The 15,198-nt window shown below is 46.5% G+C and overlaps 1 protein-coding gene across 6 annotated transcripts in view; it reads left to right on the top strand.

Moving 5' to 3' along the window:
• The window catches only part of LOC142572837 (uncharacterized), a 246,432-nt gene that overhangs the window by 198,887 nt on the left and 32,347 nt on the right, over positions 1–15,198 (top strand). For 5 of the 6 annotated variants that reach the window (XM_075682226.1, XM_075682227.1, XM_075682230.1 and 2 more), the window contains 2 exons: positions 8,715–8,871; positions 9,929–9,999. The exons of the other annotated variant lie outside the window; for it this stretch is intronic. In XM_075682226.1, coding sequence (XP_075538341.1) covers positions 8,715–8,871; positions 9,929–9,999 — 228 coding nt within the window. The remainder of the gene's footprint in view (positions 1–8,714; positions 8,872–9,928; positions 10,000–15,198) is intronic. 6 annotated transcript variants of the gene reach the window in all.

Raw genomic sequence — 15,198 nt, 5'->3', positions numbered from 1 at the left:
GATCCCACATGCCCTATAGGATCGCCTAACATCGCGACGTAAAAATTTAACGCGAGAAACTTTGGTACCAGGCTGCAGAATTAGTGCAGCTCTGACAACTATACCAACTGATACCTGTCACCACTTTGATACGAAGAGGCAGCCTCTGAATATCCTGGCTACCTAGATTTTGTTTCCCTGATGTGCCACACAACGCCACCAGCGCTCATGAGTATCACACGACCGCTAGCTGGCTCACGCGAACAAAAAGGTTTAAATTGCGCACTTTGGTTAAACATCGCGTCACAAGATCTCGCCAAGCATACCTGTTGCATATGTGTAACAAGTATGTAACTATTATGTGTGTAACTGTTATGTGCCGGCATATGCGTAATGGCTATAGTGTATATGGTAATCTAAAGATTTACTACCGCGTCCCACGCAGTATCAGTGTAAAATCGCCTCGTTTCTCCCGTTTGTTCGTGCCTTGAAGGTACCGACAAATCATACTTATGGTGCTCATTTTCTTTTGAACGCAGCAGAAAGCCGACCGGTCAGAATGTCAAATACTGCGGTGATTACAAGGATACCGCCGTAAAACATGTTTAATCGGACTTTTTTCCATCGGAAATAGCGGTCACGTTGATGAATCCATGTGCTTGAAACGGCGAGGGGTAAACGCGATAGCGATTGTACGCCGAAACGGTCGGGAAGCAGACAAATACCTGCCTGTTAGAAATGCACGTTATTTATCAATAATAGCTGGGTGCTTTCCTGGTTTCCCGTTTTAGTGAAACTGTCCCTTTTTTTCTTCGTCCTTCTTTATCCAAGGTAAGCCAAGATTTATAACGTCAAAATGACGTCTTTACTACGGTGGACTATACTTTTTTGCACATCACGCGCAGTTCAATGCGTTGCCGTTCTTGCGCAGCTCGTCTCTTGAAAACATCAGCGGGCGGGAGCGAAAATAATGTGAACTTGAATGCGTCGTCAACGTGATGTGCGTCGTCATGCAAATGAGGGCCGCCACGGCTCCGCTGTTTCACTCGTTCCCGCGAAGGTAGCGACACTTGCGAGCAATAGCTTTGATTGGACCATAATGCACATAAAATAAAGCCCAAATGCCTGCAAAATGTAGAGACTGCAACTATAAAGAAGACGTATGATGAACTCAACATCGATCGACTTAGATACAGCCGACAGTAAAAGCTGCGGCCGCGTATATAGTGGAAATTCATGCCGATGCAGCACGAAATTTATGGGGCAAGGGGTCGTGACGCGTCATGTCTCGCGACTTTCTACGCCAATATAAAGTTATAACTCCTGCTTAGCAGCAAACAGCGTGCTCGATTATATCGCTGTAACTCATGGCATTTTTCATTCCAACCAATATTTCTGGACACTTTCCATGCGTTTGTCAGTGTCTTCAACTTTTTCTACAGTACCGCTGAGTGTAAGGACGGGCAAAAATGTTGATACACTCTACAACTATGCGACTTGAAAATGATGCCGATGGGGAGGCAAGGTCAATCGAAAACACAGACACACACCGGTTTTGCCCGTTGTTTTTGTCCCGTCAAACCTCGTTCTGTCGCACAAGAATACAAAAGTATTCATTAGTAACTTGGCTTTACAATAACACGTGATTTTACGTGGGATCTTCGTGTTACTAACATTACACCAGCCGCACTAAAATAGCTCTTCTTTATTAACAGACGACATAAAAGACTGACACCGCACATAACATTCGTCAGGTCTAATAATAATAATATTTGGTGTTTTACGTGCCAGAACCACTTTCTGATTATGAGGCACGCCGTAGTGGAGGACTCCGGAAATTTTGACCACCTGGGGTTCTTTAACGTGCACCTAAATCTAAGCACACGGGTGTTTTCGCATTTCGCCCCCATCTAAATGCGGCCGCCGTGGCCGGGATTCAATCCCGCGACCTCGTCCTCAGCAGCCCAACACCATAGCCACTGAGCAACCACGGCGGGTTCGTCAGGTCTACTCTGCAATGCGTTAGCGCAATTTGGTTTCCGTACTTTGAGCGACTCATGAAGAAAGTAGACGATCTGCAGAGAAAGAGACACACACATACACAAACTTTAATGATGTGCAGAGAAAAGCAGTGGTGCCCATATGCAATAAACACAGATCAACAGATTCCCGCACAGCATTACTACACCAGGCGGGAATTTTTACCCTGCACAATAGCGGCGAGCTAGCACGCCTTAAAGTTCTGCACCAACTTTTATCTAATCAATTAAACATTTACACTTCAATATACTAAAATATATCCAGAATTATACCGACACGTTATAAGCATTCGCTAACTTTAATTACCATTCCACACGAACTGCTTTTATTTCTCAATTTTCCCAAAGATAATCCGCGATTGGAATAATTTGAGCGAAAATACCACTCTTAGTACGGCATTCGACGGTTTCGTAGCGTTTCTTGAGCGTGAGTTGTATATACCACAATGGTAAACACTTTCTTTCACTAGACGTTTCTCTTGTCAAATTCTTGTTTCATATTCCCACTGATATTGTATTCAAGGTTGTATTGAATGAATAATACTTCACCCTATTTAGACAAGGCTTGCCACTCGAGTTTCCAGTATAATTTATTATATTGAACTAACTGTTCATACTCTGTACATATATTTTTTATCTTTCTGAAATCATTAGTATGTATAGTTTTCTGGCTGTTCTTTTTCTTCATTAGTGCAAACTATTTACTTTCTACTTATGTGGATTGTCCTAGTCTTATATTGTGTGCATTTTATTTATCTTGTTTCATTTTTCTTTAACTTTGGCACATTGACGGTAAGCATTCATTATCCTACGAAGATTCTCTTACTGTTACGGTCCGTTATGGGGACTGAAAGTATTCACAAATAAATAAAAAAACGTGCCGTAAAAAATATGCGACTTCCTAAAGCGCCGCAAACAAGCCCAGCTAAGACCTAGCTAGATCAATGCTATGATCTATTCTCAAAGTCTAGTTTCACGTATAGTTTAAGCAGGCGCACATAGCGGGTGAAATGCCAAAAAATAAACTTTCATCAGATGTACTTTCATATTTTTAGGAGGCAGTGTAGTGGTCCTAAGCATGGTTCTTGAATGCCATTGCACAACAAATCCAGGCAATGCCATTGATGTTAGTTAGCTTATTATTTAAATTTTGCGTCCCTAATCAGCACAGTTTTCTTTCATTTAACTTTGGTTTTAACATTTTGTCACGGTCAATGTCAACAGCATTAAAAAGCTGCATCATTCAAAGCGACCTTAAAAACTAAACATTTCTATGCGAGATCAGTACACCCATTTCAGTAACTGCCCGAAACTAAATTTAGATACTTTGAAATAATCCAATGATTCATTTAGTGGAAACCAACCTTTACAAATCTTACGCGGGATCTCAGCTCTCTGTTGCATTATCTGCATTTTTTGAACAGGCGAACATAATTCGCACGATAAATCACCGTGTGATGTTAAGACATTAGCAATGTTTCGCTAGTAAACCTGCAAATTACTCACTTTAAGCAAGTGTCATAATAGCGGAATTGAATGCGAGTAGTAATGAAGCAGTAATGAAGCATAGGTTTTGTAACTAAGGACTGTTTCAAGGCATACGTTTCGAAATCCTGTAGGGAAATTCATTGATCTTTGAGTCAGCCCTTGCCGCCGCTTCATTTTTTTCCAGAGGCCTAAGTGTTAACTGCAATACCAGCACGTTTCGACACAGATTCCGTAGAGGCACTTCTCGAAATTGGTGCTAAGCACAGCACCCCTAGATGTTTGAGACCTAGTTATTACCCGTCGGGGCACTGTAGTGGCATTGGTGTTGCTGCGCTGAGCCTGATGGCGCGGGTTCAAATGCAGGCCACGACAATCGCATTTCGATGGGGGCGAAATGCGCCCGTCCACCGTGCATTGGGTGCACGTTAAAAACCCCCGGCGGTCAAAATTTGGAGTCCCCATTATGACATGCCTCATAATCATATAGTGGTCTTGACACGTAAAAGCTCAGAATTTCAATTTTCGCAGCGCTGATTCCGCACTTAAGACGTGTGCCCTAAAGTCAATAATTGAACATCGATAACAAAACGCGATTTATCCTAAAAATATTGCCCGCCTTTTCAATGTATCTGGCAATACATCCTGCGATAAAGAATAGTAATCATTCGTTCTCCGTACAGTGTTACAGAATCAACGCCATCACTTTCACAAGTCAATTCAGAAATGCTTTGAATATAGGCTTTGTAGAAAATTTAGGGAAGTAGATTGCTTTGAGGGGCATACCCAACAGATCACGCTGACATTGTGAGTGTTTTTTTTTTTTTTTAAGGTAAACACGACTCCAAAAGAGAGAGAGAGAGATAATATTTAATGGCAGAAAGGTGGAGAGGTCGGCTTGAGTCCAAAATGATTTAATGATGCGCATTAATGAAATGAGGAGAGCTTTTCTAATGCGATGAATTAAACGTTTATCTTTGATTCCATCACGAAAAAAAAAAACTTTAATGCTGGAAATTGGTTCGTTGTGTGGATCGCAGAGAGATGGCGCCAGAATGGTTCAGAGTGGTTTTCAGTGGGGACGTTTGTGGCGTAAGGATGTGTTTTTCCAGGGCTCCGTGGCGGCGACGAAAACAAGTTTTTTGTGCATGCTTGGAGCTGCTTCTCTTTTAGATTTGTTGATTTTTTAGCCTTTAAATAATAATTACCTAGCTTTCTTTTTTCTCTTCTTTTCCTATGCGCGGGTGAGTTTGGTATATATTTGGTTTTGCAGGATAGTCGGAGCGTCCTTTCGCTGCACCTGCTTCAGCACGTGCAACCGTGTGGGACGCTAAATCTTTATAGCCTTTAAATAGTAGCTTGGAAGTGGCAAGACTAATAGCTATTTGCGGTTTTACTGTGTGTGCATTGGCGTCGGGAATATTGCTTTGGTAGAAAAGTGGCAGCGTGGCCGCGTGGTTGTGCACGTGCGAACACGTGTCATACCTTAAGTCTGTGCGTCATTTACGGCTTCTAAAACATGGGTCATAATTACTTTGCGGTATTTTAAGGATTTAGATACAGTGCGCATCGGCTTATGGGCTTTTGCTATAAGGCACGTGCTCTGGAAGCTTCGGTGTTTGCATCAGAAAAAGCTGAGTAAAATGCATGGCAGGAAGTACGGCAAAGCGCGCACTGTGCGGTGGGTCCCTCAAGGTAGACGAGGGGAAGGATGAGAAGGGAGAAGAAATCGAGTCAATCGGCACACACTGCGATGTCGATGCTAGGCTAAAGAATATTGAGGATTTCCAGTATGGAGCTTGTGAAACACCCGTCGGAGAGCTCAAAAATGAGCTAAATATGGAGCGTGATGCACGGAAGGCGATGGAAAAAAAGACTTCAAGTGGCCGAGGAAAAGCTGAACAGGGCCGCCATCGTGAACGAGATTGGTCGGGACCATGGAACGCAGTCTCCCGACGTGGCAGGGCAGGAAGTGCCAGCAAAAGCACTTGGAATGCGTGCAACGTGAGGAGGGCGTAGCTGGAAAGAACTGCACCTACCTTGCGGTTGCCATGAAGAAAATACAGGTACGCAGTGGCCAATACCCTTTGTCAAATCCGAATCACACGAAAAAGAATAACAAATGGAAGCCAGGAGAGGCCTCGGCAGTAGGAGAGCGTGAAAGGGCGATTATCGCTGGTGACTCAAACTCGGCTAGGTGCTCAGAAGCAGTTGTGGAGAGGGTGAACGCGATAGAAGAGTGGCGGTAGGGACAATTTCAGGGCGGACACTCGGTTCCGTCATGGAGCGAGCAAAAGCAAAGCTGGTGGAAAATGCCCACGTGCGCAACCTTGTCATAGTAGCAGGTAAGCTAACTGACGTCCTAAACAGGAAAGGGACAGGACCTGCGCGAGCCGCCCCACAGGTGCAGGTCGTGGTGTGCACGGTGCCAAAGGTGCCTCTACGTGACAGTAACGTATAAAGAGCCTGGCTGCTAATGAGGCTATATGGACAATCAGCCGAGAGAAAGGTTTCGAGGTTGTCGAAGTAAAGAGGGAAGAGACAAGGTGTGGAGATTTTGAACGAGACGTGATCCACTTCAATTACAGGCTTGGATGAGAAGTACCTGGCGACTTGCCTGTTGCGCTGTTGCCTTTTAGGGGCCCCACGGGCGCTCAGGAGGCCAGTGCAGGTAGTAATGAAGAAGGACCCCTACGGAAGGACTTATATTTATTTACCTATTTATTTATTTGTGTATTTATTTACTTCTTTACATTGGTTTGCAGGCCCATCAAAGGCCATTGAGTAAGGGCGGCAACACCAATTACATGACAAAAATAGCAAGTGCAACATCGTTATACAATATTAATACGCAACGAAGTCAGGTTCTCACGGAATGTTTCACGATTGGAGATGGATGCAATGTTATACAGGAGACTGTTCCAATGTGCAATAGCTCCTGGTAGTGGTGATGAGTTAAATGCCTGCGTTTGACCATGAATGCGCATGAATCTAAGTGTGTTGTGAATTCGACGAGATGTGTGCACAGGAGCATGGAGCGGCAAACAGTGAAAGTTATTACTATAAATGTGCCTGTGAAACAAACTTAAAAGCGATGACGCGGCGATCTTCTAATGACTGAACTCAAGGTCTTGTTTTATTCGGGTAATGCTCGAATGATAGTCGTAGTTGCCAGATATGAATATGGCTGCCCTCTTCTGAACGGCTTCCAACATACGAATTAGATAATCTTGATATGGTGACTATGTGAATGAAGCGTATTCCAGTTTTGGGTGAACATAAGATATGCTAGTTTTCGTACATTAGAAAGCGCATTACGCAAGTTCCTGCGCAGGTAGAGACCAACTAAGAAGCTTTGGATCAGACAGTTGCTGCATGCATTGTCCAGGATAAGTCCGATGAAAGATGAAAGAAGTGTGAGCAACAGTATCTTTCCCAAAGGGTAACACTACTTACTTATCGAAGCGAGATCAGGAAGCCTTAAAACACGCACTTATAAAACAAGATATAAGGAAGAAGCATGTGCTTGCTGTGGCAAAGCTAGGGAAACGATAACGCATGTTGTATTAGAATGTGAATATATCTGCCCAGCGGTAGAAAGGAATCAGTTGCCTCCTTCAAGCCCTTGGGTTCAGCGAGAGCAGGGGAACAGTAAACATGTTCGCAATACAGATTAGTAAGAGGCGATTGCAAGATTGGTGGAAGTAGGAAAACGACAAACAACTGAGGCATACGAAAACAGAGAGCACAATACGGGTTCAGAAGCTTTGGTTATGAGATTTTATAGTCGGTTTTCGTTTCTTTATTTTTTTTTAACATAGGTATGGCATTAGGCAATCGAATAACAAGAGATTGGTGGCGCAACCCACCGCCCCGTTCCAAAGGGGACGCTCATAACATCCATCCATCCATGTTTTCTGATGAGGATAGTACAATTGAGGACACTTCCTTATATTTCAAGAATTTCAGTACTTGCGAGTGTTCGCCAGCACGCCTCCTTAGGTTCTAAAATATCTTAATGCAACAAAAAAAAAAGAAAATAAGGATCAGTAAGAATGTGGTAATATTATTACAATTTTTTTCTCTTTCCCTCCGTCTTTTGTTTCTTAGTTCTTTCGTGGTATCACTGATATTTCTTGTTACCTGCTTTTCCCGTCATATAACAGGAAAAATTGATTTACATAGCTGACTCAATTTAGAAAAAAATATTACTTTTTCTCATTGTAGCTTTCAGGGGGTACAGATTCAAGTGCTGCGATGCGCCTGCAACTGAACGTACTGTAGTACGGATAATTACACTACACATAACATACGACATCCTCATTACGCGACGCATAAGTTGAAAATCTCTAGTAATTTATCTAGCCATGTTTAGACTAGCATAACTTGCTCTGTGAGCAGCCGTATCTTTTTCAAAGGGGAACACAATTCACCCAAGGAAACACGGTCTGTCTGCCTCCACTTACGTGGGCAGTGAGGCTGCACACAAATGGGTAATTGAAACTCGCAAAGAAACAAAACTAATTTTGATCACAGATTTTTTTAGCTTAAAGAATCCCTGTATTTATCGTTCTCAAGAATTTTTTGTAGTAGGAATAGAAATATTCTGTTTTATTTTTTTATGCGTTTTTTTTTACGTTGTATAAGAACACACGCGAGCACACGTGAAAAGGTGTGTATACTGTTTGCTGCTACACGTAAATAGGTGTAACAATCCTAAAGCAAAAAAAAAGGGGGGGGGACGTTGCAAGCTTCACCCAAAAGTCGGAGCAACGATTGTGTCAGCATTAGTGGACAGCTACGCGAAGTATAGTAGATTTATCGGCGCCGGCTCACCCTCGCAGGCTTTCACCCGCACATGCAGCAGAGAGCGCGCGGCGGCAATTTTTCCGCCCTTGGTCTTTATACGGAACCTCACGGCGACGGCGACGGCAGTAATACGCCTGGATTGCCCGTACAACTGCTATCGCAATAAAATGTGAAATGGCTTCGCTTCTTCAAATTCAAGAGATCTCGAGAGTGAACCGTATGGCGCTACAGAGGTGGTTGAATACAGTTACAAGCAGTTCGTTTGGCGAGCTTCCGTAGCGCGTTCTCGTTGAGACAAAATGGTTCTTGTTTGTGTTGCACAGCGTGAGGACCTGATCCCACCAACTAAGCCAGAACGCAGTGTATTCACCACCACCGTGCCAATTGTTGTGCACCACGCAGCCAGCGGAGCGAAGACTTCAGCGGCTTCGTGTGGATGTGGGCTGCCCTGAAGTCCGGCGACATAGACTTGTGGGACGAGCACGTCAAGAAGTTTGTCGAAGTCGAGAGGGTGTTCTACTCCATGCTCGACACGCAAACTGACGAGACCAAGTACGAGGTGCGTTCTTGCGCGTGTCGGAAGCCCAAATTTTTATTCGACGGCCTCTCGCCGGGGTTGCGCATTGCAAACACAAACGCATACACACGGTGTTACCCACAAAAAAAATGTTTTTTTTTGTTTTTGTTTTTTTGTTGTCCATACCCGCTGTATACAAAGGCTGCAGGGACGAACTAGTATCCACTACAGAAGCAAATATTTTATTCTCAACCAGTAAAAGTCTGCATGGTAGTCAATAAGTAGTAGCCGCAGTAGTCAATTCTGAACCTGTCAATCACCGTCGTCGGGTTTGTCAGAACAAAGCAAGTTGAGCAGTACACCAATGCACACCGCGAAAGCGTGTGACGGGCTCCCAGGAGAGTACTCAACGTCACGCGCATAGCATGTGGATGTAGTGCGCACTGCACGAATAGCCGGCGGCGCAAATAGCTCTAGTGTATTTCAGTGAAACGCAAACAGCGCAGAACCGCTCCTGTGCCGCTTGGAAATAAAAGGAGGGAAAGGTAGAAGCGGTGGTCTTGAAATAAAAGGTGGTGGGCTCTCGGCTTCGATATGGTGGAATGCATGGGAGGAAAGTCTGCTGAACCTGTGCCACGCGGACTAGCTTAAATATTTGAAAAGTTGTTGGGTCCTCTTCTGTACAATAAGACGAAATCTGTAAGATATGCTCGCAAGATTAATAAACAATGGAACCACTTCCTCGCCTCCATCGTCCCCATGCATAGATCTAGTCCGCACTATACAAACATCTGTACTTAAAAGATATTAACAAGGTTTTTAATGATTTTTTTATTGTCAAACTGTGCTTAGTTGCTGTATAACACTTAACCAAATCAAAGTGGCGCTGCCCCTACGTACTGGTCATAGCAACTGCAGAGAGCCTGCGATGCGAGGAGCAAGCAAAGACACCCCGCACCGTTTCAGGACGCCAGCGTTAAGAGTCATAGCCCATATCGAGTGGCGCTGCCCGAGCTTCTGAATATGTGCCCTGTGGTATATGCTATGGAACCTGGTGCCCAGGAATGCTTAGAATGCAAGTTCATTTTTGTTCGTGCAGGCACGCATCAAGGCCGTGATAGAAGCCAGGGTCAAAGCCATCAAAGCCTCAGAAATAACAGCAGAAAACGCGTGAGTACAGGACGATGTCGATGAGATCTGCCCATCTATAACGCTGCATTAGCAAAGTTACTGGTCTACTGAGACCTTGAGACATCTCAATCATGGAGCATGTTATCTGGAGTATCTCAGTCGCTTGAGCAGTTTCTTCTGTTGTGTTCTTTCCTTTTGCTGGCTGCGCACGTTTACATGATTCGAGCGTAATACGAGCCAAATCTCACGCGGGTTGCGCATTGTCGACGCATTTTCTTTCTGACGACGAGGTTCTCACTTTTGGCAAATTAGCATTTGTTCTTATTATTTTTCTTATTATTTTTGAATCGGACAACCGTGTAGTAGTGTTCCAAGTCAGTGGACGATTGCTGTTGAATTGCCGCATAACATGTATCGTCTGGCTGACGTCTGACACAGAGCGTTGGCGCAAGGCACTCACGATGCCGTTGACGTTATTAAGGCGAAAGCCTTATATGTTTCGTTGGGAGGTGTCCTTGAACGACCTTTTGGCCAGGAGACGTAGAACCATGACCGTGCAGTCAGGACCGCACAAAAAACTTAGTGCCCTTTCACTCTGTGAAGGACGACCAGCGAAGCTGCTGTGTTCTTTTAAAATGACGAAATTATATATATATATATGTATGACTATATAAATGCAATTAAAGCATCAACACAAAGACGCCCTAATTTACCTTAATCCTCCTTCATCCACCTTAATCAACCCTAACCCTCGTTAATACACATTAATACTTTAATCTACCTTAGTCTACCTTAATGCACCTTTACGCGCCCTAATAAACATTAATCAACCCTAATCCTATTTAGTACGCCTTAATTCGCCCTAATCGACCGCAATGAAACCTAATCCACCCTAATCATCCTTCATCCACATTAGTTGGTGGATGGAGTACCTCCGCCGCAGGTTGGCCCTGTATTGCACAGTCTTCGGGACCGGCCCACCATTTTCTCTGTCGACGCGACTTTTTTCTGCCCACCCTGTGGACGTGGGCACTTTTGATAAGAACTCTTCGTTGGTCAGAAACAAGCCATGTACAGCTTTGCTGTAAAAGTATCACGTGGTCACAGAAACGCGCTCGTGCCTCTGCTTCAGCGCTTCAGCGTTCGTCGTCTTCATCCACAGCTGGCTTTCGCCTTCGCGTCTCATAGGCGATACCTAAGGACCCCAGGGAGTTTTGCACCGAAGCTGTGTATATAGCTACCCTCCGGCGGTGGTCGATGTTCGTCCGCCTACTCGTTGCGTCGGCACGAAATATTTTCGTCTCCAGTTTCTTCGCGAATGCTCGGTTGCTCTCATTCTAATGTAGGTATCTCGCAAAAAGTTAACTGAAGTTAGCCGCTAGGACCAGTCTATCAGTACGCCGAGTTCCATTTACTTGTCATAATTAGTTCACGGTGAAATTGTAAACGTTACAGAATTCCCGTCTGCTCTCAGTACATGGCCGTATACGAAGACAGTATGGTTACATAAAACGGCTGTAACTCTTCTTTTATCGAAACTATCCTGAAACAAATTATGTGACAATGAGCCGTTAAAAGGACTGAAACATTACGCCGAGTTTCGCGTACTTTTTATAATTACGTAGTTCATAGTGAAGTTGTAAATGTTGTGGAATTCCCAGCTGGGCTTCTACGGGAGGGATACGGAGGACAACCCCATGTTTGTCCGCTAGAAAACTCTAGTACTTCCAAGTTTCATTCAGCTAATTAAGAAGGAAATATGCTCAATCGCAAATTACAAACGTGGTTTGCTTCGTGCACTCCTTTGACTGCGCCGCGGTCAGGAAAAAATGAAAATTTAATAGAGAGTTCTAGTTTAAGGGACACAAGCGGCTTGCGTACGGAAGAACTAGGGGCGACGGTACTGCGCATGCGCGGACCACTAGGTCCACTTGCGTCCTTGGGTTGTTGGGGTGGCCGAAAACATCGCTGCTCCCATGGCTACCCTTAAGCGGTCATGTTACCCACGTGACTCTCGCGGTGTATGAGAATTTACGAGAAGCGAGACCAGCCGAAACGAGCCGCCCATCCCGCCACACAGATGGAGAACATGGCTGCGCCGGTGAGGACGCGTGCACGTGTGCATTTCACGGCCGACGTGGCAAAGAAGCTGGTCGCAGAGCACGCCGGCACGCTGCCGCCGCAACGGCGGCTTGGCAAAATTTGCAGGAGGTTCTAAATAAACAAAACACAGACCACAACGGATTATGCTGCGTGAGACGCCTAACTGCAGTTTACCAAACGTATGTTTGGATTGCTTCGGCTCGGCCTCAGTCGTACTGTAGGCGCGTAGGTAATCTTATAAAGCTTTTGCCTAGTGTCGACAGATATCGTTTTTATATATAGTAACTGCTTTTTACAAAAATAGTTTAATGTACTTTCTTGATATGGCTTGATTTCATATTTTAAAGAATAACGAAACAGCAGCAACGATCAGACACTGATGGTGCTGCGAGCGTATGCGACCTCAGTGCGGCTTGCGTTTGGGGCCACTGACATATAACGTGTTTCTGCTTGCGCACACAAGCGCCCGCAAGAGCTAGGGGCCCCAACGCCTTGCATTCCCCTAAACTAAACTCTCTAATGCTCAAGATGGGCTGGTTTCACGTGGTCGCACTACTCTCTCTTTTTTACCGCGAACGACAATCTTCAACGTTTTCTCTGAATGCGAAACTACACGAAAGGGGCCTTCATAGGAAGGAGTCAATGGTGGCTTGATAGAGTCGAGTCGCGGGAAGAAGTGCGTGGTTGTGTGCATTTTCAGAACACAGGCTGATCGCGGGCGATACGTAGGGCTGTAGGTCGAAGCTGGTCGAGCCACGGATGGTGCCTAAGTGCTGCGCGGCCGCTGGCGAAGTGCCTTGCTGGGTGCCGAAAAACTCGCCTGGAACGCGGATTGCTGACCCATAGAGCATCTCTACTGCGCTGACTCCGAGGTTATCCTTGATTGTTGTTCACAGCCCTAGTAGTACTAGAGGTAGCCTTTCCACCCTGTGCTGTCTATGGAGAGTGGTGGTCAATGAGGCCTTCAGCTGTCGGTGGAGACGCTCGACGATGCCGTTGCTGTGTGGGTGGTGAGACATAGTGTTAAGAAGATGCGTGCGGGCAGTCTCGCCGGGGCGGAAAATAGCAAGCTTTGGAACTGCCGACCTCGGTCAGTAGTTATGCGCAAAGGGCAACTATACCGCGACATCCACGTAGCAACAAATGCTTCCGCCACTGTTTAGGCCGTGATGTCTTGTAGAGGGGTCGTCTAAACCCAACTTGAGTACCGGTCGACACACGTTAGGCGGTACTTGAAACCTTGGCAGGGTGAAAGAGGCCCCATGAGATCGAAACGGCTCTCTGGTAGTCGAAACGGCTGCACCGCTGAACGCGTGTGCCAGGTCACTTTAACGGCTTGACAGACTCGGCAGCTCTTTGCCCAGCTTCGAACAACTTCGTTGATCCCTGACCAGGCGAAGCGGTCTGTGATAAACATCTGTGTCGCTCTGATGCCGGGAAAGCTTAGCCCGTGCAGTGAATCGAATATCGGCCGCTGAAGGTAATGGGGCACGAACGGACCAGGAGCTGCCAGCAATCTGTGTTGCACGTGGCCAATGTTGTTGCGTAAAGCGGCACCTTCGCATGCTGGTGCGACAATCCTGTTTCCCCTTAATGGACGCCACTCAGGGTCGTTTGGCTGGGCGGAAGGCTACAACTTGGAAATACACAGGGCCAGCCGGCACAGCGTCGTTTCGTGACAGTGCGTCAGCTGCCTGATTTTTGGTCCCAGAGATACGGCGGATGTGCGTAGAAAATTGGGAGATAAAAGAAAGTTACCGAAGCTTACGTTCTGAGTACGAGGAACTGTTGTTCTTGAAAACGAAGGTTAACGCCTTGTGGTCGGTCAGAATACAAAAGCTACAGTCTTCGATAAAAAACTGAAATGCTTGACAGCGCAACAGATGGCGATCGTCTTCCTCCCGAAGGTACTGTAGCGAGCTTCTGTAGGTTTAAAGCTCTTTGAGAAGAAGCCCAGCAGCCTCAAGTCTGTGCCATCGTGCTGCTGCAGTGCTGCACGCACTGCCATGGTCGACGCGTCTAGTATAAGGCGAGTTGGCGCGTCGGGCAACGGATGGATCACCAACACTGTAGCCGTCAACCGCGTTTTGGCTTCCTGGAAGGAGTGTTCGTGCTCCGTGGACCACTGGATCGTAGGCGCTTCTTTAAGGTCGCGACGCAGCAGGTAGGTAAGTGGCTGAAGAACTTGCACACAGGATGGTTTGAAGCGCCTGTGAAAATTTATGAGCCCCAGAAGCTCGAGCAACTTTCGGAAGGAGGTTAGAGAGGGGAAGTCTCGATTACCCGCACCCGAGGTTCCGGTGACTTGATGCGTTGGGGGGAAATGTGATGGCCGACAAAATCCAGGGCTTCAACTGCGAAAGTCTGCGACGAGGAAGCGGGTGCCGGAGATGCGGTCAACTACGAAGAATATATGGGCGGCTTGTGCGAGGGCCGAGGTCGCATGCCGTCGTTAGCGACTGGCCGGTGCGTTTCCGGTCCGCGAACAGGGCTGAGTGCAGCGACTTGCTTGTTCGCGAAAGCGACGGCGGTACCAACACAACTGCCGCGGCGAATCTCCAGCTGCGCTGCGAGGCTGTGAAGGCGAATGGTTGCGCCGAAGTTGGTCGCCAATGTTACCACTCCTCGTAAGCTTCTCCAGTCCACTGGTAAGGCGGTCGATTGTTTCCCCCAGGCGCGAGAGTCGGTCTCCTGGCTCTGAGACTCTCGCAGCGGTTATAGGTAGCAGTGACGCTGGCGAGCAGTCGCATATGCGTTCGAGTGCCGATACTAGTCTCGTCGGAACCCGCCATCACCACACGCGTGGGCAGTGGGAGGTGCGGCAAGAAAATCTCACGCAAAATTGTAAACTGGCTCTTTGGGGAGTGGCCGCCCACAAACACTGACGCGACCGGTGTAAGAGTTGGTCACCGGTCGTTGGTCGCCGAGTTTCTCGGAGAGGAGCTGTTGGAGCCTACTCGGTTACGATGGCTCGAGGCGCTGCAGGACCGTGCGTTTCAGGTCGTCGTATGCTATGGCCGAAGGCATACCCGCTACCAAGTCGTCTGTGGCATAGGCGCTGTCGGAGAGTAATGCGACGACGACGTGCAGGTACCTTGCTGTCTGTGATGTGCTGGAGTTGAAAACGGGCCTCTA

The sequence above is a fragment of the Dermacentor variabilis genome, chromosome 2 (genome assembly GCF_050947875.1).
Source record: "Dermacentor variabilis isolate Ectoservices chromosome 2, ASM5094787v1, whole genome shotgun sequence".
Classification (NCBI taxonomy): Eukaryota; Metazoa; Arthropoda; class Arachnida; order Ixodida; family Ixodidae; genus Dermacentor; species Dermacentor variabilis.
The sequence above is the reverse complement of the archived record's forward strand: the minus strand, read 5'-3'. Positions and strand labels throughout refer to the sequence as shown.